Source organism: Dipodomys merriami, unplaced genomic scaffold (assembly GCF_024711535.1).
Source record: "Dipodomys merriami isolate MVZ:Mamm:240054 unplaced genomic scaffold, mDipMer1.0.p SCAF_68, whole genome shotgun sequence".
In the NCBI taxonomy this organism is placed as follows: Eukaryota; Metazoa; Chordata; class Mammalia; order Rodentia; family Heteromyidae; genus Dipodomys; species Dipodomys merriami.
In genome coordinates, this window is record NW_027206268.1 from 6,633,948 (window position 1) to 6,658,937 (window position 24,990).

The window sequence follows — 24,990 nt, forward strand, 5'->3', positions numbered from 1 at the left end:
AAAGAGAGTTCGAGTTCCAACGCTTAATCTCCCCAAGAGACCGACAACAACAAAAAGACGAACACTCAGAGAAAAACCAGAGGCGGAGAATAACAAAAAAGAAAGAGGAAAAGAATTTCAAAACAGAAAAAAGCGAAGACCCCTCCCCCAACTTTTACTGGCCGCGCGGCAGCGCGCCAAGCCGCCGGCCAGCCGGCCCGGCGGGGGCTGTGGGAGCCCCAGAGAAACAGCAGAGACACAGGGGGCCACTTTCAGAACATCAGGTACTGGTTTGCAGAACAGCAGATCGCCAGGAACAGAGAAACCTACCAGCCGGGAGTCTCCACGAGGATCCCACCCCCACCCCTCACTCTCCACCCGAGCAGAGAGGCTCCATCCCGCCAAAGCCGCTCGGCATCAGCAGAGTGACAAAAGGACCTGCGGCAGACCACCCGGCCCGCCTGATCGCGATCGCAACGATCCAGCACTCTCCACCCGAGCAGAGAGGTTCCATCCCGCCAAAGCGGCTCGGCGCGACAAAGGGTCCTGTCTGCAGACCACCCGCCCGCCCGATCACGATCGCAACAACCCGGCGGGGTCACTTGGGCCCCAGAGGTACCGAGAAGAAGCTGCCTGAGCGTGGACACTCTTGACCCAACAGCTTCGACAGAGGCAGAGACAGAAAAGAATCACACAGAGCCACCACCGCCCAACCCAGCCCGGATTGCAACAACAACTGACGACCTACACCACACAGAAACAACCAGCTCCAGGGTGAGTACCCCACAGGGGAAGTGTATCCCTCAAGGGAGACCAGAGCTGGAGGGAATCCCCAGACCCTGACCTAGACTCCCTACCCCAGCACCCGGACCACAGGACCCACTAAAACTGGGAACTGTTTGAGAGCTCCACCAGCCCGTGGAGCACACTCAGCTGGCCAGGCTAGAGCAAGAGCACCCCTGGAAGGGAGCTTAAATGCCCAAGCCAGGAACAGCGCCCCTGGGTCAAGACTACCAACAGTAGAAGAAATTTGAACTGTGTCCCCCAGGCTGTATAACCTAGGGGGTATACACATCAGCACAGGCCTAACAAGCGCGCTCCAGGCTGGGGCCGGAACCAAGCCCGGGGATCCGGCGCCTGAACAACACAACCAACTCCTCCCAATTGAAGTAAAAAGCTGAGCATACGCCTCAACAGAGGGGAGAAAACCAGGAAACAACACTCCCCCGGGAAGCACGCCTGTGACAACAAAAGACCTGGAGGCCCAGGACAAGAGAAGCCCAAACCCCACCAAAACTCCACCCATATACCCTAGACTGGGAATTGGGCAACACAGGCTGCCAGCACCTGATAGTAAGCAGGAGCTCAGACTGTTAAGGCGGCTCAGCAATAGAGTGATAGTCTTGGATGTATGAGGCCCTGCATCTGATTCCTCAGCATCACAAAAGCAAAAAGGGTCAGAAGTGGTGCTGTGGCTCAAACGGTAGGGTGCCAGCCTTGAGCTGAAAAAGCTGAGGGACAGCACCCAAACCTAGAGTTCAAGCCCACAACCAGCCCAAAACAAATAAACAAAAACACATCAGGAGCCCATAGCAGACTCCAGCATTTGGGAGAGTGCATCCAGAGCATCTGTTCTTCACAAGAGCACCCGTAGGAGCAAACACAAGCAGTCTAGGCTGCTCAACCCTTCCAAAGGCGGGAACTGTCAGCAATCTACAGCAGAGAGCTGAGAATCCTAAGTAAGTCAGAATAGCAGCTGGAAATAGGCTCCCAACAGAACCCAGATCAGGCACAGACTCTCTCTACCAATACAGAATCAGCAACCAAGCAAAGACAGACACACCAAAACAAAATTGAAGAGCAGTCTCCTGAACCTCCATGCGAAAATCACAGAGAAAAATCACAAGGTTTACTACCACCCAGGACAGCAAGCTCACCCCAAAAGCCAGCAGCCACACAGGGGAGAGCCCCAGTGGGAGCAAAGCAGGAATGGAAGACAAAGGCTACTTCCAAGGGTTGCTGGAGGCAATGACTCAAGAAATAAAGCGAGAAATTTATCAGAAATTGAAAGAGCACAAGGATGAACTATCCAAAGAGATACAGGGTATCAAACAAGAGATGCATGCAAAAATAGAAGCTGCACAAACCTCAATAAGAAGTGAGATAAACGCCAAATTAGAGGTAATGCATACCTCATTGAGAGGTGAGATCAGTACTCTGAGAACCAACATTGAATCCATAAAGGGATCCATTTCCTCCATGCAAACCACAATAGAAGCCACTGTCAACAGAGTAAATGAAATGGAAGGTCGAGTGTCAGATACAGAAGACAGAATACACCAACTGGACCAAAAAGTGACAGATATGGAAAAATTACTCAAATTAAACCAAAGGGATATTCAAGAGCAAGCAGATAATGCTAAAAAATTTAACCTTCGCATAATTGGAGTGGACGAAGGTGAGGAATTCCAGAGCAAGGGAATGCAACACCTATTTAACAAGATAATCAATGAAAATTTTCCCCACCTCAAAAACGACCATCTTAACTACATCACAAAAGCTTATCGAACACCCAACAAGCAAGACCCCAGGAGAAACACTTCTAGACACATTATAGTAAAAATGATAGATCTGAATAATAAGGAAACAATCCTGCATGCAGCAAAAATGAAGAAGGAGCTATACTACAATGGGAAAAAAATAAGAATTACTGCAGATCTCTCCACACAAACAATGAATGCAAGAAAAGCCTGGGAAAGCACCATACGAGCCCTGAGAGCCAATAACTGCCAACCCAGACTGATCTACCCGGCAAAGCTAGCATTCACATTTGATGGAGAACTGAAAACTTTTAATAGCAAAGAAAAACTAAATGAATTCATAAACATTAAGCCAGCATTACAAAGAATTCTAAGAGGGGGGACACAACCTGAAGAAAGCAGCCAGGAACTGGGGCCTGCCCCAAACAGGCATTACTCAAAGTCTAACTGAGCAAGCACAGGAGGAAAGGAAAAAAGAAAAACTTAGGAAAACGGAATGGCAGGGACAACAATGCATCTCTCTATACTTTCTCTTAATATAAATGGGCTGAATTCGCCAATTAAAAGAAAACGAACTGAGGACTGGATAAGAAAACAAGACCCATCCATCTGTTGCCTTCAGGAGACCCACCTCTCAGCCAAACATACAAACAAACTCAGAGTGAAGGGGTGGAAAAGGATCTACCAATCAAACGCCCCCAGTAAGAAAGCAGGTGTAGCTATCCTGATATCTGACAAAATAAACTTTTCATTAAAATCAGTACAGAAAGACAAGGACGGACACTACATATTAATAAAGGGAACAATCCAAGAGGAGGATATAACCATCATCAACTTATATGCCCCAAATATTGGTGCACCCAGATATGTCAAACAAATGCTCTCAAACTTACAGAATAAAATAGATCCCAATACGATAATACTAGGAGACTTTAACACACCACTCTCACCAAAGGACAGGTCTACCAACCAGAGGATTGGCAAAGAAGCTACCGAATTAAGAGAGGCCATACTGCAAGCGGAATTAACTGACATCTACCGAGTATTTCACCCTAAAACAACACAGTACACATTCTTCTCAGCAGCTCATGGAACTTTCTCCAAAATAGACCATATCATAGTTCATGCAAGGAACTTAAGCAAATACAAAGGGATCGACATAATCCCCTGTATCCTATCTGACCACAGTGGAATCAAGCTAGCTCTCAATAACAAAGCATACCGCAGAAATTTCTCCAATACATGGAAATTGAACAGCACACTTCTTAACAATGCCTGGATAACAGAAGAGATCAGAGAAGAAATAAAGCATTTCCTACAACTCAATGAAAATGAAAACACCTCACAAAGAAACTTGTGGGACACAGCAAAAGCAGTCCTGAGGGGCAAATTTATTGCCCTCAGTGCCCACATCAAGAGAATGGAGACAGACCAAGTAAATAATCTCACGTTGCAATTAAAACAGCTAGAAAAACAGGAAAAAATGGAACCTAAAGCTACTAGAAGAAGCCAGATAACCAAATTAAAAGCAGAGATTAACCAATTAGAAAATCAGAAAACCATAACCAAAATAAACCAAACAAAAAGCTGGTTCTTTGAAAAAATAAACAAAATTGATGGCCCATTGGCTAGATTAATTAAAAAAAGAAGAGAGGAAACCCATATTAATAGGATTAGGGATGCCACGGGAAACATCACCACACGTACCCAAGATATCCAAACAATTCTAACAGACTACTTTCAAAAGCTATACTCTCTAAAGGAAGAAAATCGGGCAGAAATGGATGCATTTTTAGAGAAATACAAGTTGCCCAAACTGAGCAAAGAAGAAGTTAACCAATTAAATAAGCCAATATCCTATAATGAGATACAGGAAGCTATCAAAAGTCTTCCAACAAAAAAAAGCCCAGGACCAGATGGATTCACAGCAGAATTCTATAAGACCTTTAAACAAGAACTAATACCCATACTCCTCAAGCTCTTCAGAGAAACAGAGAAGGAAGGAGCTATCCCAAACTCATTCTACGAAGCCAATATCACACTCATCCCCAAACCAGGCAAAGACCCAACCAAAAAGGAGAATTACAGGCCAATCTCCTTGATGAACACAGATGCAAAGATCCTTAACAAGATTCTAGCTAACAGAATCCAGAAACACATAAAAAAAATAATTCACTATGACCAGGTAGGCTTCATCCCAGAGACACAGGGATGGTTTAACATACGTAAGTCAATAAATGTAATCCAACATATCAACAGAGCCAAGGTCAAGAATCACATGATTATCGCTACAGATGCAGAAAAGGCCTTTGACAAAATTCAACATTCATTCATGCTAAAAGCTCTGGAGAAAATAGGAATAGAAGGAACATTTCTAAAAACAATAAAAGCCATTTATGACAGACCAATAGCCAATATTATACTTAATGGGGAAAAGCTACAACCAATTCTCCTAAAATCAGGAACAAGGCAAGGATGCCCACTGTCTCCACTCCTCTTCAATATAGTCCTAGAACCCTTAGCCAGGGCAATAAGGCAAGAAAAAGACATTAAAGGGATCCTCATAGGAAAAGAAGAAGTTAAACTATCCCTTTTTGCAGACGACATGATACTATACCTCCACGATCCCAAAAACTCCATCCCCAAACTCTTAGAAATCATAAATCACTTTGGCAAAATAGCAGGATACAAAATAAACCCACAAAAATCAGTTGCCTTCCTATACACTGATAATGTACAGGAAGAGAGGGAAATAAAGGGAGCAACCCCATTCACAATAACCTCCCGAAAAATAAAATATTTAGGAATTAACCTAACCAAAGATGTAAAAGAACTATTTAATGAGAACTATAAAAAGTTAAAGAAAGAAATTGCAGAAGACACTAGGAAATGGAAAGACCTCCCATGCTCCTGGATAGGCCGACTTAATATAGTAAAGATGGTAATACTTCCAAAACTAATATACAAATTCAACGCAATTCCTATTAAAATCCCAATGACGTACATCACTGAAATACAGAAAACAGTCCAAAAATTCATATGGAACAACAAAAGACCTAGAATAGCCAAAACAATTCTAGGGGATAAAGACAATATGGGAGGGCTATCCATGCCGAACTTCAAACTCTACTACAGAGCTATAATAACAAAGACAGCATGGTACTGGCACAAAAACAGACCCGAAGACCAATGGAACAGAATAGAAGATCCAGAAATAAATCCACAGGCCTACAGCCAGCTGATATTTGACAAAGGAGCCAAAGACATACAATGGAAGAAACACAGCCTCTTCAACCGCTGGTGCTGGGAAAACTGGGCAGCCACATGCAGAAAACTAAAAGTGGACCCCAGCCTATCACCATGCACCAACATCAACTCAAAATGGATTAAAGACCTTAACATTAAACCTGAATCTCTGAAACTACTGCAGGACAGAGTAGGAGAGACACTTGAACTAATAGGCACAGGAAGGAACTTCCTGAACAGAGTCCCAGGGTCACAACAAATTGGAGAGAGACTCGACAAATGGGACTACCTTAAAATAAAAAGCTTCTGCACAGATAAAGCTATCGCAACCAAGCTAGAAAGACAACCAACTAATTGGGAAAAAATATTTACCAGCAATATATCAGACAAGGGGTTAACATCCTGTATATACAGGGAACTCAAGAAACTAATCCCTCCCAAACCCAACACACCAATTACTAAATGGGCAAGGGAACTAAAGAGGGACTTCTCAAATGAAGAAATAAAAATGGCAAAGAAACACATGAGGAAATGTTCATCATCCCTGGTGGTGAAGGAAATGCAAATAAAGACAACCCTGAGATACCACCTTACCCCAGTCAGAATGTCCCACATCCACAAATCAGCCAACGACAAATGCTGGAGGGGATGTGGAGAACGAGGAACGCTATTACACTGCTGGTGGGAATGTACACTCATACAACCACTTTGGAAAGCAGTCTGGAGGGTCCTTAGAAAGCTAAAGATTGACCTCCCTTACGACCCAGTCATACCACTTCTAGGCATCTACCCTGAACAACAGGAACCAATATACAAGGACACATGCACCTCCATGTTTACTGCAGCACTGTTCGCAATAGCTAGGATATGGAAACAACCTAGATGCCCCACCACAGATGAATGGATCCAAAAATTGTGGTATCTATACACAATGGAATATTATGCAGCCATTAGAAATGACAAAATAATGGCATTTGCAGGGAAATGGATGGAGCTAGAAGGAATCATGTTGAGCGAGGTAAGCCAAGAACGAAGAGACAAACAGTACATGGTCTCCCTGATAAGTGGATGATGAATCCAAAATGTTAGGTGATATGACAAAACTAACAGGACTTAAGAAACAAAGAACTCCCACTCATCTGGTTGAACCACTACTAAATATCCCCATGCTGCTGATCACATATATGGTATATAACATATGAGCACCGTTATATATTATAGTCTGTGATAGACAATTTGCTCCAGGAAAGTTAGAATGAACTTGTGACTTTAAATGAGCATCATTATTCCACAATACTGTGAATTTCCGGAAATTAAGTAATCACTTAATCACGATCAAAAAAAAGAAAAAAAAAAAGAACCTTGGGGAAGGGAGGGAGGGAGGGGATGGTAGGGGGAAAACAATGGAGGGGGTAACAATGTTCAAGAGGAAGTGGAAGTGTACTCATTACCTCACTCATGTAACTGTAACCCTCTGTATAGTATCTCTACAATAAAAAAAATTAAAAAAAAAAAAAAAAAAAAAAAAAAAAAAAAAAAAAAAAAAAAAAAACCTCCAGGCTGCAAGAATATGCTGCGGGGCCTAACCCAGCTCCAGACAGATAGACAGGGGAAGAGGGTGCGGGGGAGGGGAGGGGTGTCCCTTCTCCTCCCACGCCATGTCAACACCTGCTCCATGCAACTCTGTAGAGACCTCAGATCCAGACAAGTTTCAGAGGGCCAATGGCCTGGCTGCCGGGAGGGATGGAGGGCGGGCAGTCGGGCGGGCACAAGCCTCCACCTACCCTTTTCCCAGCGTCAATGTACAGCTTGGTGTAGAAGAGCTGGTCATCGTCATTGTCCTGCAGGCTCCAGTACTCCACCATGCGGCTAACGTACGGAGCGTAGCCCATGAACCCTGCCAGGCACGGAGACAGCACACGAGTCAGCACCCACGGACCAACACACCCGCGCCCACAGAATTCCACCCAGCAGCTGACCCACGCTGCAACAGCTCAGACCTTCGCAGCTCACCCCCAAAGGAATGCCACCAAGTATCCTTGGCACACACACACACACACACACACACACACACACACATGGACGTGTTAATAGGTCATATAGATATGTATCCCACACATATCAGATAGCTGCTCCAAGAGAAATAAGGGTGACTACCAACGGCAAAAGGAAATACCCAGACTCCTTTTTTAAAAAACAGATGCATTCCAAAAGCGAGCTGACACACAGTGGGGAACTGTGATTTTCCTTCAAGGCTGCCAGGGGAAAATGGCTGGCCGGGAGGGAGAGAACGGAGTCAGACAGAAGACCGTCCTCTGGGCCTTCGCAAAGGCTCGTTTGAAGGCATCTCTGGGAGAGGCCACCTTTCATCTCAGCGCCAGCAGCGATCACAGGAATGTTGGATTTGTCAATGAGGACAAAAAAAAAAAATCTCAAAGACATTTTATACCCAAGACATTTGAGGGCATTTTTTTTTTCCATGACCGCGCCTGCTAAATAAACCCTTTTCTGGCTTGGATTTGTGTGTCATAGTCTGTAAAAGGAAATCTCAAGTTGGCTCGCTCCGCTCGGCCTCCCAGGCCAAGAGCCTGACCTGCCAAGAGCGTCTGTCTAGAAAAACAGAGCGACAGGGCCGGCTCTGCCAGCCCCGGCCCCGGCATGTCAGGAGCGCGGCCAAGCCACTGTGTTCCGCCGGGAACGCGGCGTATACAGAGAGGCCCCGGGTCCCCGGACCGCCGACGGGAAACCTCATTTTCCCTCTGTAACCTTCACGCTTCAGGTTTCCTCAGAGGAACGAAGGGAGGGAAGGAAACAGGCTGGGGAATAGGACTTGCCATCCTGAGCAAACCAGACAGAAACGAAAACGTGACAGAAGCCATTCACCTGGGCTCCTCTTGCCTTCTCCACAAGTTTAAGAAACCCTCCCATACTAAAAGACCATCTTTCATACCCAGAATAGTCATCTCGACAAAATATGGTTAAGTAGTAACCCACGGCACTTTCCAGTGGTTTATATGACTGGCTTTCAATAATCATGTTTGCTCTTACCCTTTTTGTTTCTATATGTAAATTCTATCTGTCTGTATGTCTGTCTGTCTATTATTAAGCAGTGGTAGAAGAGGGGTTACAATTCCTTAAGTCAGGTTACAAGCACGGTGCTTCTTAGCCAGTATCACCCCTTCCTTCATTCTCCACCATTTCCCCCCAACCCTTTGTTTTGTTTTGTTTTGCTTTGTTTTTGTTGTTGTTTTTGCCGGTCATGGGTCCTGAACTCTGGGCCTGGACGCTGTCCCTCAGCTCTTCAGCTCAAGGCTAGCGCTCTACCACTTGAGCCACAGCGCCACTTCTGGCTTTTTTCTTTTGCTTATGTGGTGCTGAGGAATCGAACCCAGGGCCTCATGCATGCAAGGCAAACACTCTCCCACTGAGCCAACTTCCCAGCCCCCTCCCCAACCCTTTAGGTTACATTTTTTACCTAACACTTTATCCTTTTCATTAAACCAAATAGTCACTAAATCAATAAAAAGCAATGACGTGCATCCTCATAGTACAGAATACCATACCACATCATTTACATTTTTCTAATAAAAACCAAATCGTGGCTTTTTAAAAAAGTAATTCATAACTCCTTCAGTCGTTCTTAATATGGCACCCATCCACTTGGACAGACTCACGTTTTCCAACATGTCTCTAAATCATCTCAGAGAATTCCCGTAGCCTACGCTGCAGGGGCACGCACGATGCTGGGGCACACGCATCACGCTCTCCCACTGGCTCACCACAGCAGTGGCCTGCCCAGGTTCTGCTGGTTCCCTAGCGCTGTGAGGGACGTGGACTTCAGCTATCTGAGCGGACACGCCACTATCTAGATGAACTAAGACAATGCGATGTCACTATATTTATATATCAGGTCTGGGAAGGAAAACTAATAAAGAAAAACCTACCCTAGATGTGAATGCCACATTCTCTTGAAAAATCAGCTTTCTAGAGCTGGGCCTGGTGCGCAGCTCACACCTGAAATCCCAGCCACTCGGGAAGGAAGAGATCAGGCAGGAGTGTGGTCCCCAGACAGCCTGGGCAGAAAAAGTCTGACTGCATCTCATAACCAAGCTGGGCACTGAGAGTCATGCCTAGAATCCCAGCTGTGCAGGAAACACAGGGACACAGCCAAGCTGAGCACATGAACATGGATACACTTTTTTTTGTTGTTTTTGGTCGGTCATGGGGCTTGAACTCTGAGGGTCCTGAGTGCTGTCCCTGAGCTCTTCAGCTCTACCACTTGGAATCCAGCATCCATGCTGCGAGTTTCCAGAGAGACTGTGGAGTTGGATTCCTGATGTCATGCGCGATTGCCAGGGCACGGGTTCTGGAAAATGGCTTCATTACAGATTGAAAGTAAGACTTTCTTTGGCCGGGCACCGGTGCCTTCGCACCTGTCACCCTAGCTACCCAGGAGAGCCGCCATCTGAGGATGCAGATTCAAAAATCAGCCAGGGTGGGAAAGTCCATGAGATTCTCATCTCCAATTAACTACCAAAAGAAAAAAAGTCAGAGGCGGAGCTGCGGCTCAGAGCGGCGGGGTGCGGGCCTTGCGAAGCTAAGTATTGACAACTTCATGAACAACTGTTACTTAAAAACAAAAGTTGCGGCCGGGCGCTGGTGGCTCTCGCCTGTAATCCTAGCTACTCAGGAGGCTGAGATCTGAGGATCGCGGTTCAAAGCCAGCCCGGGCAGGAGAGACCGTGAGACTCCTATCTCCAATAAACCACCAGAAAACCGGAAGTGGCGCTGTAGCTCAAGTGGTAGAGCGCTCGCCTTGAGCTGAAGAGCTGAGGGACAGCGCCCAGGCCCAGAGTTCAAGCCCCACGACCGACAAAAAAAAAAAAAAAAACAAAAGTTGCTCCGCGCACGTGTATGCTTTGCCAGGCGGGCATGAGCACGGAACCCACCTCCGGCGTTGAGGTACCGCTTCCCGATGTGCACCACGGGGTACTTGTCTGACAGTCTCTTGTCCGGCCACAGAATTCCATCGGCCGCGAAGACGATTTTGTGGTTGGACTTTTGGAACTTCTTGAGCACTTCCTCGGGGCCACCGGCAAATATGACATCAAAACTGTTTGACAGAGGGGAAAAAAAAACCCAAAATTTCAAATACCCAAAAATTTAGGCACACAAACCAGGAAAAGAGATCTCAGATACATATCAGAATCTAAAACGGGCACAAGTAGCTCACGCCTGTCATCCGAGCTACTCAGGAGACAGTAAGATCTGAGGATCTCAGTTCAAAGCCAGCCCAGGCAGGAAAGTCTATGAGACTCTTATCTCCAATGAACCACCAAAAAGCCAGAAGTGGAGGTGTGGCTCAAGTGGTAGAGATACTAGTGCTGAGTGGAAAAGCTCAGGGACAGCCCCAGAGCCTGAGCTCAAACTCCAGGACTGGCGCACACACACACACACACACACACACACACACACACACACACACACACACACACACACACACACACACACACACACACACACACACACACACACACACACACACACACACGATTATTGCCAACTATTTATTCAGAGCATAGCAAAAAAACTCCCCCCACCCAACTTACGTTATAGGAATTGTAATGGATTTGAGTGTTCGCTATACATTAGCCAATGAATTCCAAAGGAAAGATTTTTTGCCATGGGATTCCTAATTTTATTTTCCATAACCACTTACTTCTGAGATAAAATGTCAAAACTATGTCGTGAAATGTTAGAAATACGGGCCATGAAATAATTATAAAAACTAAATCAAAAATTAGCAGCAACACCTGTCTCACTGCAAACATTCAACAGCGTGAGCAAAACAGAGACCACTATTTTAAAGGAGAGGCTGTTTTGAATCGAGAAGTTTCGAGTTTTTTACCGATTCAATTCTAGAAATGTATTTTTAGCCAGAGACACATGTGTTTCAAAGTAAACTTTAAATATGTGTAAAACCATTCTGAAACCTCAGACCAATTTTCCAAGCACCAAAAAAGCAAAACTGAATGAATCTGACTTCTGAGAAACCCAACAAGTTTCTATTTGTCTTCTTCGTGCAACTCATTTCCTCAGCCCCGTTTGAACACCAGCCTTTCCCTCCCGACGACTAATTCGAATAATGAATTCATACTGGGGCTGAGGAACTGAGTCCAGCGTTAGTGGGTGACTGGATCGGCAGACGTGAGGCCGAAGGGCTGAACCCCGTGAAAAGACCCACCCAGCTAGAGCTCTAGAGCTGTTCTGGTCCTTTCTGCAGCAACAAGAACCGCAGAGAGCCCACATGGCTTCTGCAGCTGGGGAGAGGCGGCTCTTCCGCCGGTCTCAAGAGCGTCCCCTAGCGCTCTGGGGGAGGAACTGTGTGGATGCTCAACTGGTTCGTCCGAGGCCAGCAGTAGGACTTGGCGGAAGATTTCATGGAAAGCCGGGTGAAATCTCTGTCTGGTGTCTGTGTGGTTGCTGGGGCCACAGACACCGAGGACACAGGAAGGAAAACACTTGTGAAGTGTTTGATGGGCTGGTGGAGACCGCTGTGAGGCCTGGGTGGCATCTCCACTGAAGAGCGTTGGAGCTGCTCAGGAAAGCCTGGCGGTGCTCTTTGGGTGTGAACTGTCTCCAGAACCTATGAGAATTATTTTCAGAGACCTTGTGAAGTTTCGTTTTTTTTTCAGTAGCTATCTTAGTTGGGCGGTGGGGGGGGGGGATCATTTTTACGTAGACACACTTTCTTGCCTCTTGAGAAGTTTTAAATAGGTTCCACGAACTTCTCTGGAGCCAACTCCTGGGCAGAGTCTTCAGACTGCTTGCAAGGAGGCACCAGAGTGGCGGAAGACCAATGTTTGCCCTGGCCTCTTCCAGGAGACAGGCCATCTGGTGTGACTCAGTAGGGCCACTGTGGTTTGAAACCAGTCACAGGTGCGTACACAAATGAGCAGAGCCGGGCACAGAGCATCTTACAGCAACAGGCCAGGGGTGGGCCTGTCCCTGGCTTGTAGAATAAAAGCCCAATGAATGGGCAGTGTATTAATAACCTCCCGTGAAAGACCTCGCTCTGAAGCCAAGTGGGATGACTTGATTTATCACCCCTCCCCTCCCCTCCCCTCGGGCCAACGCCGCTGTTTTTCCAACTGGGCCTGACCGGTCCTCCTCCCAGGACCACGTCCAAATCCAGCGCCTCTGCAAACCCTCCCCTCAGCCGCACTTCTGGGAAACAGCTCTCCTTCCTCTCAGCACCCTCTGCTCTCTTCCCCCCAGCCTCTACCATGCGTCTGTTCCCCAGTCCTCACGGGAAGAGGGCCTGAGCCTCCCTGCATCCATATCTCCAGGCCTGTGTCCGTCTGTCCCTCCCATCAGTCTTGAATTTGCGAGACGGTCAGTAACCATCGGATGTGTGTTGAACAAATGAGTGAAGGAATGAATGACTCATACCACATCTCGTCAAGGTACAAAGCTACGGGGAGCCGGGAAAGGAAGCAATGGACATCTTCCCTGACATCATTTATTCTTCCTCTCCAATCCAAAGCTTTCTTCTTCATCACTGGAATCTGCTAGACACATGCACGTGCACACACATGCACGCGCACACACAGTCACCATTTGAAATCACCCACTTGTGACATCCCAGATTCAATTATAATAAAATCTCTGAAACAGGTCTGACCTAGGATTAGTGTGCAAATCTTTGTTAGATGGGAGACGTGAGACTTCCTTCAAACCCACCCATTTATTACGGGATGGATCCAGCAGAGAGACAAAGCAAGGCAGGGAAGTCCTTCCCAGAAATCCGGCCCACACTCCCTCCTGCCAGCCACCACAGCCTGGTGGCACCTACACCACAGTCAGACAGAGCAACTGCATGCAAGACAAACTAGGCACATCCACACGATCGCCACACGGTACCAGACACGCATGATCTGCTGCAATTACGCTCAGTCAGCCACTTTTGATTCTATCACTTGGTTATGTCAGGCTGTAGTTTTTTGTTGTTTTGTTGTTGTTGATGGTGGTGGTGGATTGAACTCTGGGTCTGGGCACTGTCCCTCAGCTCTCAGCTGAAGGCAAGCTACCACTTCCGGTTTTCTGGTGGTTTATTGGAGATAAGAGTCTCGCAGATTGTCCTGCATAGGCCGGCTTTGAACCGTGACCCTCAGAGGTGCTAGGATTACAGGCGTGAGCCACTGGCGACTAGCCAGGCTGTAGTTTTTAATCTACTTTTTTTTTTTTTTTTTTTTTGGTCAGCTTCAAGGCCCAGGCACTGTCCCTGAGCTGCTTTTGCTCAAGGCTAGCACTCTACCATTTGAGCCACAGGGACACTTCCAGCTTTTTCTGTGTATGTGGTACTGAGGAATCGAACCCAGGGCTTCATGCGTGCTAGGCCACATTCCCAAGCCCTAATGATTCCTTTGAAAGTGAGGGGCTGTTAAGGGACAAGGGAAGGGGCGAACCTGGCAGAAATGCTTTGTGTGACACGCACGCAAAGATCCCCGTGAGAACCTTCGGAGCAACGAATTTATCCATGACGGCAAAAGAACCGAATCCATCATCAGGGCTGGGCATGCGGCTTGGCAGCAGCGTGCTTGCCTAGCATGCCTGAGGCCCTGGGTGCGATTCCTTGGTACCATATAAGTGCACAAAAATAATTGTTTTTAAACTGAATGCATACTCTACAGATATCAATGTGAAATCTTCAGGGCACAATTCAAAACAGACTGAAGCTCTCCCTCCCTCCCCCTCCCCGCCAGCTGCAGGCCTCCAGCCTCACCATTCCGTGAAGAAGATGACCAGGTCCTCTCGGGTGGCGTAGCGGGGCATGGCTTCCTTCAGCAACCTCACCTTCTGACCCCCTCCGATGCTGTTGGTCCCACCGCCTCCTCGCCACTCTTCGCCCTGGCCGAGGACCTACACACACAATGACGCTTCACTCGAATTGTAACCGCTCCAGAGAAGGTGAGTACAGCACTACGTCATGACATACAGGATCGTGATGGTACCAGAAAACAAGACGACCTGGAGAGGATCCCCCCACCCCCACCCCACCCCCGCCAAGCCCACTGCTCATTTTTTCTCTTTTCCTTGACTGTTTCAAGTTGGATCTTATCCACGCGGCTGGACTGAAAGACTATATTTTTAACCCCCCACCCCTTATCTATTCAGACTAAAAGGAAAGAAAATGAATGAAGTGGTTTTCCCACAGCCCTCCTCCCCGGCTTTTTCTCTCGGTCTGGCTGTAAATTCTGTAAAATCAGCATGGAAATCCCTTGGCCTCACGGACTCCTGGCTCAGGCCTGAAGCCATCTTCCGCTAAACCAAAATGGGTCGCGCCAGGGGAGTGTTGAAGACATCAAGGAAAATGTCACCTTCGTCATCTTCGAAATCATAAACTCACCTCTTCACACGCCTCAATTAGAACTTACCAGTGTAAAAAAAAAAAAAAAATTGGTGGAAACGCAGTTTAAGCTACACTGCTAGTCTCTCTTCGTTCACAGCTTGGTATCTCTTGGCATTGGGGACTGGCAGACATACGTTCCTTTATTCTATATTAAGATCTTTTTGCCAGCTGGGTGCCAGGGGCTCACACCTATAATCCTAGCTACTCAATAGGGTAAGATCTGAGGATCACTGTTCAAGGCCAGCCTGGGCAGGAAGATCCATGAGCCTTTTATTTATATAAATAACCACCAAAAGTAAATACATAAAATAAAACAGAAGTGGAGCTTGGCTCAAAGTGATAGAGCACCAGCCTTGAGCAAGAACCCCAGGCACAGTGGCCAGGTCCCAAGTTCAAGCCCAAGCGCCCCATCACACACACACACACACACACACACACACACACACACTTTGCCAGCAAAGCTTGGCCTCTTGAATATTTTTATTAAATGCTTTAAATGCTGGGTACCTTTCACAATAGCAGAACTCAGTTTTTCTCTAAGCATATATCTTTTCCTTCTAATTATTTTTTCCCTCTAGCTTCTCTTTTATGTCCTACCTAGATACATCCTGGTTCTCCTCTTCTAGCTCTAGCTGCCAGATCTATTTTTTAATGTAATTAAATAAAATAAAAACAGCAGGCTGCTAACAGCTCAGTTTAATCGTTTTACAAAGTTTCCTCTCTGATTGCTTATCAGCGAAATGTCCCCCTAGACAACTCCTTAGCTGCAACCCTTGTCAACTTTTACTTTGTTCCCAAATTCCTATGAAACAAACACACAGAAAAATAAAGCAGGGAAAGCAACCTTGAGCAAACAGAAAGTTAAGATAAGGACTTTACAAGTTCCATTCCAATTATCTGGAAACAAAGAAGTACACCAGGGCAGACAATCCATAAAGCACTCAGCAATGCTTGGTAAGAAATGTATGCATTATCCTGCCGCCCATGTAATTGTAACCTCTCTGTACAGTATGTTCACAAATAAAATAAAATAATAAAAAAATTAAAGGATAAAGCACTCAGTCAGAAAGAAAAGAAAAAGAAAGAAAAGAAAAAGAAAGAAAGAAAGAAAGAAAGAAAGAAAGAAAGAAAGAAAGAAAGGAAGGAAGGAAGAAAGGAAGAAAGAAAGGAAGGAAGAAAGAGAAAAGAAAAGCTTAGGTCAATCTAAAGTCAAATCTTTAGAGTGTGTTTGCCTTCTGGAATGTCAAAATTCTCTATGTAGACAATATATATACTTTATGCAGGTGTTCTCTGGATTTATAGAACATGTTTGGATAAAGCATTGGTAAGTTCTAAGGAATCTTTGTTTGCGGGGCAAGGTATTAAAAACACTACGGCTCATCTTGGAAACTAGACAAACCCATTGAGTAGACAAATCCCACCTTCCTGGGTGGGTTACAGCTTGTGGTGTTATTGCCAGAAAAAAACCAATTGTGTCATGGATTCCAGCATAAGGGCGTACTTTACCTTCACAGTGTAGTTGAAATATCTGGCCGACTGCATAAACCGATGAAATCCATCCGTCTCTTCTGTTGCCACCGTTAGGACTAGTAATTTATCTGAAAAGACAGGAAGACACGGCATGAGGAGAGGTCACTACTTTCTGACTCGCTAGGGTGACCCGGAGCCCCAGTAAACCACAGCACCGTGAGGGTCTATTCATCTGCCCACCCCCAGATGAAGGATTACCCCAAAATAGCCATGTCAGATTGGACAGAACACAGTCAAATGATGAAACCATCAAATGGCAAGTTCCTTTAATGGTATTTGTTTTAAAAGTTCATTCATGTTTGAGGAGAAAGACATCTTCCAACAGAGTATCTCAACGTTAAGAGAAAGACTTTCACACAGTGGATGGGTATGTCTACCTCTAGAACATTCTCTCTTCCAAAGGTATTAATCAACTAGCTTCTCTATAGAAGACTTTAAGTGTCCCCTAAATAGGAGACCATCACTACTTGCATTAATGGAGGATGATCAAAGTTGAAAGCCAGCCCAAGCAAGAAAGTCTGTGAGATTTTTTATCTCTAATTAACCACCCCAAAGCAGGAAGTGGAGCTGTGGCTCAAGTGGTAGAGTGCTAGCCTTGAACAAAAGACAAAGACCAATTCAGGGACAGAACCCAAGCCCTGAGTTCAGACCCAGGACTGATCAGAAAAAAAAAAAAAAAGAAAAAAAGGAATAAATAATAGTTTCATACAAATTGAATTCTCCTTCAAGTTTTTAAAAATACCAACATAAGTTTGACACACATAAAGAAACAACAAATTTAAATAGAAGACAGTTCAGTAAAGAAAATATATCCGCCTTCTTCCAAAAAATATTTTTAACCTAGGAAATATTATATAATTGCAACACAGAAAATACTGTGTTTCTAAGAACAATTACTGTAAAGGCGATGCACAGAGGGGCTACAGTTACATAAGTCAGGTCACGAGCACATTTCCTTTTGAACAGTGTCCCCCTCCCTCATTCTCTCCTGATTTTCTCCCCCTCCTGACTTCCCTTCCCCCACGTTGTATAGTTCATTTCCAACATAGTGTCTAATGAGTTTCACTGTTGAATTGGTTCACCTTATGTCCCACTGCTTCACAGAAAATATTCCAAGTAAAATAATTAACTTCATTAAAGTGGTAAAGCCTAACAAAATATATCCTGGAGGTCTTTTTTTTTTTAATTAACTATTTTTGCTATATCGTTTTTTAGGATTTTTTATTAAATGCACTTTTTGATCTTTAAATAGTTGCACAAAAGGGCTCCAGTAACTATTCTTTTAAGAACAAAAATATCTTACCAGTTTCAAATGAGACTTAAGATATTTAAAAGCAGCATATTAGCTTACAAAACCGTAAGTAAATATGTTGGGTGGTATGCATGCAAAATGTACAAATGCATTAACTGAAGTATGGCAGATCCAAGAGAGAACTTAAATAGTATAATTCCTTAGAAAGGCAAAATCAAAGTGTTCAGCAAAATAACACGCCAGGAAGCAGACACCTGGAAAGGGTGGACTGGGACTAGGGGGGAAGGGGTACATGAAAAAGGGGAAATGTAGACAAAAATCCAATAGATCCTAGAAAATTAAGACAATGAGCTACTCAGGAGGCTGAGATCTGAGGATCTCGGTTGAAAGCCAGCCCAGGAAGGAACGTCTGTGAGACTCTGATCTGTAATGAACCACTCAAAAACCAGAAGTAGAGCTGTGGCTCAGAGTGGTGGAGCGCTAGTCCTGAGAAAAAAGAGCTCAGGGACAGGGCCCAGGCCCTGAGTTCAAGTCCCAGGACAGACCAAAATCAAACAAACAGACAAAAAGATGAAGGAGGACAGGGAGGGGTAAGAATGTTGTTCAAAGGTGTGACAATGATCAAGATGCTTTCTATGGCGTCACTAAATGGCAACTCCTTTGTACAACTACCTAAAGATAATAATAACAATAATAAAGATGTTACCGTATTTTTAAAAAAGCAATACATGGTAAGCTTTCAGAGTAAAGAACAGTTTCTTAAGGTCTCTTCCGTGCAATACGGTAACTGTTTAGTAACCTTTTTCCTGAGACCTTTCTCTACAAATCATAAAAATTAACAGCAACTGTTGATTGTTAACTGGATGTTTTTTTACACTTAACATTTCCAGTATAAAGTTCACAGCAAGGGTTTCATCAGCCAGCATACCGAAGGCAGGGGGTGTCAGCCAGATTCTTAAGTAGACAGAAAATGTGACCACATTCCATGACTCAGAGGGTCGAGCCTCGAAATCAGTCTCCCCGCGAAATCAGTCTCCCCGCCCTAGGCCAAAGAATTCCCATCACTCCAGTTGCTTTTTTTTCTTTTTTAAATTAAGTCATTTGAAATCTTCTAAAATTAAAAACAGTTCAACTGGGCAAACACTCTTAAAATCTCTCTATCATAAAAATGAGTGAAAAGCTTTCAATAATCCCTTAATAGAGTGGGGATCGTCCCGATAAAAGATGTCATAGAATTGAAATGTTTCGGCCCAAGACTGTGAGCTTAAACCACACGGACTGTCGCCTTACAGAACGCATCTTCCGGCTGCCGAGCGGACAGCAGAGGAGACAGCTTTGGCCACGCTCACCTCCCGGCCTTTTCCACTCTAGACACTCCTTCCCTGTCTAGCTTCCTTCCACCCTGGGGGACTGCCACAAGATGCACACACCCTTACTGTCTGTCCCCTTGTCCCTTTATGTGGAAACAATTCACCCAGTTCCTATGAGCAGAAGCTCTGCACCAGATCGGCACCGCACTGCAGTTATGTTGCCATCCAATGACTGACTTCCGCAATCACCCTTACAAGGAAGGCACTCCCAATGGGGCCTGCCGGCATCTGTAAACATGATCCGGGCTGGGAAGGTGGCTCTGTGGTAGAGTGCTTTCCTTGCGTGCATGAAGCCCTGGGTTCGCTTCCTCAGCACCACACACACAGAAAAAGCAGGAAGTGGCGCTGTGGCTCAAGTAGTAGAGCGCTAGCTTTGAGCAAAAGCTCAGGGACAGTGCCCAGGCCCCGAGTTCAAGCCCCAGGACTGGGGGGAAGAAAACAACAAAGAAAAACCTAGCATTTCTTTTTAAGAAGGAGGAGAAGAAAAGAAGCCATTAGTACTGATTGCTCCAAATTAGAAAGGATCAAACCAGTTTTCTCTGTGGCACTCACAGCTCTGATGCACATGGAGATAACAGTCATTTTTTTCTTCTGTTTTGAACAGAGATGACCAATATTCAGTGAAAACCATTTTGAAACAGCTTTTCATGTCCTTCTCTTCCTCCTCTTCCTCGTCCTCCTCTTCTTCTTCTCCTCCCCCTCTTCTCTTCCTTTTCCTCCTCCTCTTTCCTCATTTTTGTTTTTGCTGGTCCTGGGGCTTGAACTCAGAGCCTGGGCACTATCCCTGAGCCTCTCTGTGCTTAAGGCTAGCGCTCTACCACTTGAGCCACAGCTCCACTTCCGGCTTTTTCTGTGTCTGTGGTACTGAGGAATGGAACCCAGGGCTTCATGCATGCTAGGCAAGCACTCTACCACTAAGCCACCTTCCCAGCCCTCTTCCCTCATTTTTAAAAACCCTTTATAAACATCTTCATCTTCTTTCTTGCTGGCTATACAGAAATTGGCACCGGGCAGACCTGGTCTAATAGTTACCATTTGTCTCCTAGGATATAATTGGCCACAAAAACCTGACTACGAACTACTGCCCAAAGATCCCAACGGTAAAGGTTATTTTTTCCAACTGATCGATAAAACCCTGCGTTTTGCACTAAGAACTCCCTGTGACCATGAGAGGAGCTGCGGCTGGTGGCCGGTGTTGTACACGTATGTCTATACTATCTCGGTGTCCCTCCCGCTGTGAGGACGCAGGGAGAATCAGCCAGGCCCCGGGTGATGCGTGAACCTCAGGAAGTTATCATGACATCTCTCTCTCTGCCGGGAGTGCTACCGAGGTCCGTTATAAACTGGACAAATTGGCTTAGCTCTGTGCGTACACATAACGAGCCCCTGCAAACCCATCTTCCCTTGAATGCCTGTATTTTCCTCTATCACAAAAAAAGCTATCATTCTAAGCCCGAGTTATAATTAGCGTGTGCCCGGGAGCCTGCCCTAGGCACGGCCCCCAAAGCACGCCTGAGCCACCTCTCCCATCCCCGCCCGGCTTCCAGAATGATCTTTTTCCCTGATCTTCACACACATCCAACCATGAGGGGACTGTTTCCAGGACACGGGACTTGGGCTGCAAATGCCCTGAATCGTGCACACGGGAAGTCCTGTTTAACTTCCAGGGAAGTCCCGCCCGCCGCCCCTCCTCAGACGGGAGGGGGTGGCTCTGTGGAGACCCAGGGTCGCAGAGATCCCTGCCACTTCCAAAACAGAACAAACGCACCAGAACATGAGGCCTTTCTCCACGGAGGGAGGGGCGGCATCTGCCAACCAAATGCCTGATCGGGGGCCGGACTGCCTGCCAGAAATCTGGTAGCAAGTCTGCAGCTCGTCCAAGCACATGTGCTCTGTCACCGTTTAGCCCACATTTTACACAAGGCACTGAAACGATTTCCTGAGCTCACACACAGAGGGGTACCCTCCCCGTCAGACCAGCCCAGAAGACACGGTTGATAGCTTTTACTTCCCCACGATGGTAAAAAGGAAAAAAAGAATTTCTTGCACCCCTTATATCCCCTAAAAGCATGGAAAAAAATAATAAATCAACCTGGGATGTACAATTAAAAACAGGCCCAGGAAGCGGTGGTGCCGAGATGCTACTGGAGAGAGAAGTCCTCAGATGCATTTATCCTCATATGCATTTATCCTCTTCAGTTCACAATGCGACAGTCGCTCTCCCACGAAGACATTTTAGAATTATTACGGAGACATGCCCGTGTGTGCCAGGAACGTAGCTCAGTGGCAAAGCGCCAGCCTGGTGGGAACAAGGACCTGGGTTCAAGCCCCAGCACCGTAAAATGAAAAAATAAATTTGAGGCAAAAAAAAAAAAAAAAACAACCCTCTGACCTCGTCCACAGTATCAACTTCACATCAAGCAAGCGCATGTAAAGCCTCAGGCAGGCCACAGGAACCGGTCTTAAAAAGTTTATGGCTTATTTTAGCAGCTCTGGCCCAGCCCAGAACAACTCGCCAGTTCCTGAAATCACTGGGCAAGCAGCAAAGATGGAGGCGACCTGTCAGCTTGAGCTGACCGGTGAGATAATCCAGGATGTAAACTGAAGCAGCGAGAGCAGGAAAGTGCCGTTGTCTCCCATCAAGGCCCTTCCCCAAGAAGCTCCCAGCAACCTTGGCTTTGTGTTGCACAATCGTAACCTCACATCTGGCTGAAACGAGTTCTATCATCCGTGGCCACTCTCCCAGAAACTATGAAGACATGTTCGAGCCTTCGCCATGCCAAGTTCAAATTCTACAAACAAGCGTCTGGGGTGTCATTCATCAGATGAGTTACTTTCATACACTGACACATGGAGTTGGGGGGAAAAAAAGCTTACATGCTTGACTGATTATTTTCCTTCTTTGTAATTTAACTTGTGAACTAAGGGAAGCTCTCTCTCTCTCTCTCTCTCTCTCTCTCTCTCTCTCTCTCTCTCTCCTTCCAAGTATCTGGCTGACTTCCCTCAGGAGAGGCCCAAGGGACAGATTCATGTTTGTGCAAGAAAAATGAAATGGGACACTCCTGGGGGCACAGACGGCCTCCCATCCAGAGCTTCCTCTTCTAGGGCTTCATGCATCTTCAGATGCACAGAACTAGCTCAGGCTTTCGTGGTATTCAGTGACAAACGGCTTTGCTTTGCTAACTATTAGAATGGTATGGGAAATATTCTAAACTTCTCAGAGAAAAATGCACGCGCACGTACGCGCGCGCACACACACACAACTTTGTGCAAAATTCCTCTGTCAAAATAAAACAAGGAGAGGCAGGTGTAGTGAGGCAGGCCTGTAATCTGCGCTACACAGGAGTGCGGGAAACAGGGTGGTAATCTGAGGCTGGCCCTGAGCAGAAACGTAAGACCCCCACCCCCAACACAGCTTAGGGAAAACCAAAGAGAGGGCAGAGGGTGTGGCTCAAGTGGTAGAGCACCTCCCTCACCAGAGCAAACCGCCTTGAGCTCAAATCCCAGTGCCTGGAGAAAAATGTAAACAAAAATAAAACAAGCATTATCTGAAGAAAAGCAACCCCTTTGTACATAAATAGCATACCCTACCCCTTTACCGTGTCATCTGCCCAGTGACAACTACAGAAAACACTGAAATACAGGCCTAGGGCCCAGGAGCATCAGTTTCTGGACTAGGGCACTTCCATTTACAAATGAATGATCTAGACAGTCAGGGGAAACTTCAAGCACCCCACGAGTGGCTAGCTCAATAACAGGGAGACTTGGAAGCTTCAGACAGAAGACACAAAGACAAACCCCAAATAAAATGAACCCTTGAATTAGTGTTTGATATAAACCACCAATCTTGAAGCCCCAGGGGGCCTTTTTGAATATATTCTGAATTTTTCTCTCCCTAGACAGTTAGAGGATTGCTAATGATGTCCATTTCCATATCACTGATGCAATATTCTGCGAGAAAAGCAAGCGCCAAGTTAAAATTCAACACTTCCTGGTTTGTTTGGGGGTTTTTTTGGTGCTGGTCCTGAGGCTTGAACTCAGGGCCTGGGTACTGTCCCTGAGCGCTTTTGCTCAAGATTACAGCTCTACCACTGGAGCCACAGCGCCACTTCCAGCTTTTTGGTGGTTCATTGGGGACAAGAGTCTCACAGACTACCTGCACTGGTTTTGAATCTTGCTCCTCAGACCTAAGACTCCTGAATAACTAGGATTATAGGCATGAGCTATCACTCCCCTATTAATAATAGACATTTTTTTCCAAGCATGCCCCCCCCAAAAAAACCATGAAGGTTATTAGAAATAACCTCCAAATACACTACAACTAAAGCTACAATCCCCGTTACTTAAGTCTTTTAGTAAAATAAACCTTCTTTTGATTTTCTTCCAGATTTTTGTCAGCCAGGAAAAGCATTTCCTAAGTCAGTACGCAATGCTAAAAGACTTCTGAGTTTCAGTTCACAGAGAAGTTTCTGGTCAAGTTCAGGATCCAGTCTCCAAGTCTAGGCCCTCCTTCTCTCCTTCCCTCCCTTCCTCCCTCCCTCCCTCCCTCCTCCATCTGAATCTGCTCATCCTCAACCTCTTTTCCCAGAGTTCCCTCCCTGTCTGCATCAAACTGAACACCCATCAAAACCACAGGGACAGAATGGCCGCATTTTCACGCCAGGGACGGAAATGGAAACAAAACCAGGATGAAGGCCCCAACCCCCTTAGCCCAAGACCCCGCACCTCGGTGAGCTAAGCCGACAGGCACGGGAGAGGCAAGGTGTTCTCTGGGCACCTTGGGCTTCAGTCGTAACAGAACGAGGACTGGCAGCAAACAACGAAAAGCCAGATCCAAGCTGAAGCCTCACTTGATGGCCACCCAGCACGGGACCTCGAGAGAAGGCAGGGTCAGCACATTCCGGCCGGCTCTGGCCAGCCCAGTGCAGCGGTTGCCCCGGCCCCCACAAACCCAGCCAACTGGGGCTCGGACACACGGCAGAACCCCCTCCCCGGCTTCCAAGCCGCTGGCAACTTCTACACATTTGGAGAATCTGTAGTTAGACTCGGAGAAGGCTGCCCTCTCTCAGATTCACAGCCCAGAGGAAGAAGCGCCGCAGCTGGCCTGGGCCTCTTCCTGGAGTTTCAGCGACTCCGTCCTGCAGGCAAAGTGTCGGCTTTCAGAGTCTGTTTCTCAGCTCGGGCACCGTGTGCAGGAAACGAGGAACGACACAGAAATCAGTCACCCAATTCCCCAGGCGCCGCCAGGGTCCATGAGTGAGACGTGGGGGACAGGCAGTAGTTCCAGCCTGGGACCTAAGCTACTGAGCACACACAAGCTCTGATTGGCTGCTGAACACAAGCATGACAGAAGATAATAATCCTGTCCCGGGCATCTCAAAAAAAGCCAGAAGAAAAGGCTTGGAAATGTTCACCGTAAATAAAGAGGTCAAAACTTCTCTTTTTGAAGAAGAAGACAGGATGTTTAACTTGCTTTAAACACTGAACAGCGTAGACATGCACAGAAATACGACCCACTTCCCCTTACACACACCAGTTCTTCTGTTCTCCCAGTTATAATGTAATAAGTGTGATTTTTTACATGCCTTTTGTATCTCATTTATTTAAAATAAGTAACTATTGACTTGGATCCTGAAAAAAAATAAAATAAATAACTAAATA

The 24,990-nt window shown here is 46.1% G+C and overlaps 1 protein-coding gene across 2 annotated transcripts in view; it reads right to left on the minus strand.

Annotated features, from left to right (window-relative positions):
- Window positions 1-24,990, minus strand: part of Plod2 (procollagen-lysine,2-oxoglutarate 5-dioxygenase 2) — a 59,695-nt gene that overhangs the window by 23,790 nt on the left and 10,915 nt on the right. For both annotated transcript variants that reach the window (XM_070005584.1, XM_070005583.1), the window contains exons 2-5: window positions 16,684-16,775; window positions 14,551-14,687; window positions 10,715-10,878; window positions 7,550-7,662 (exon numbers count right to left, since the gene is read on the minus strand). In XM_070005584.1, coding sequence (XP_069861685.1) covers window positions 7,550-7,662; window positions 10,715-10,878; window positions 14,551-14,687; window positions 16,684-16,775 — 506 coding nt within the window. The remainder of the gene's footprint in view (window positions 1-7,549; window positions 7,663-10,714; window positions 10,879-14,550; window positions 14,688-16,683; window positions 16,776-24,990) is intronic.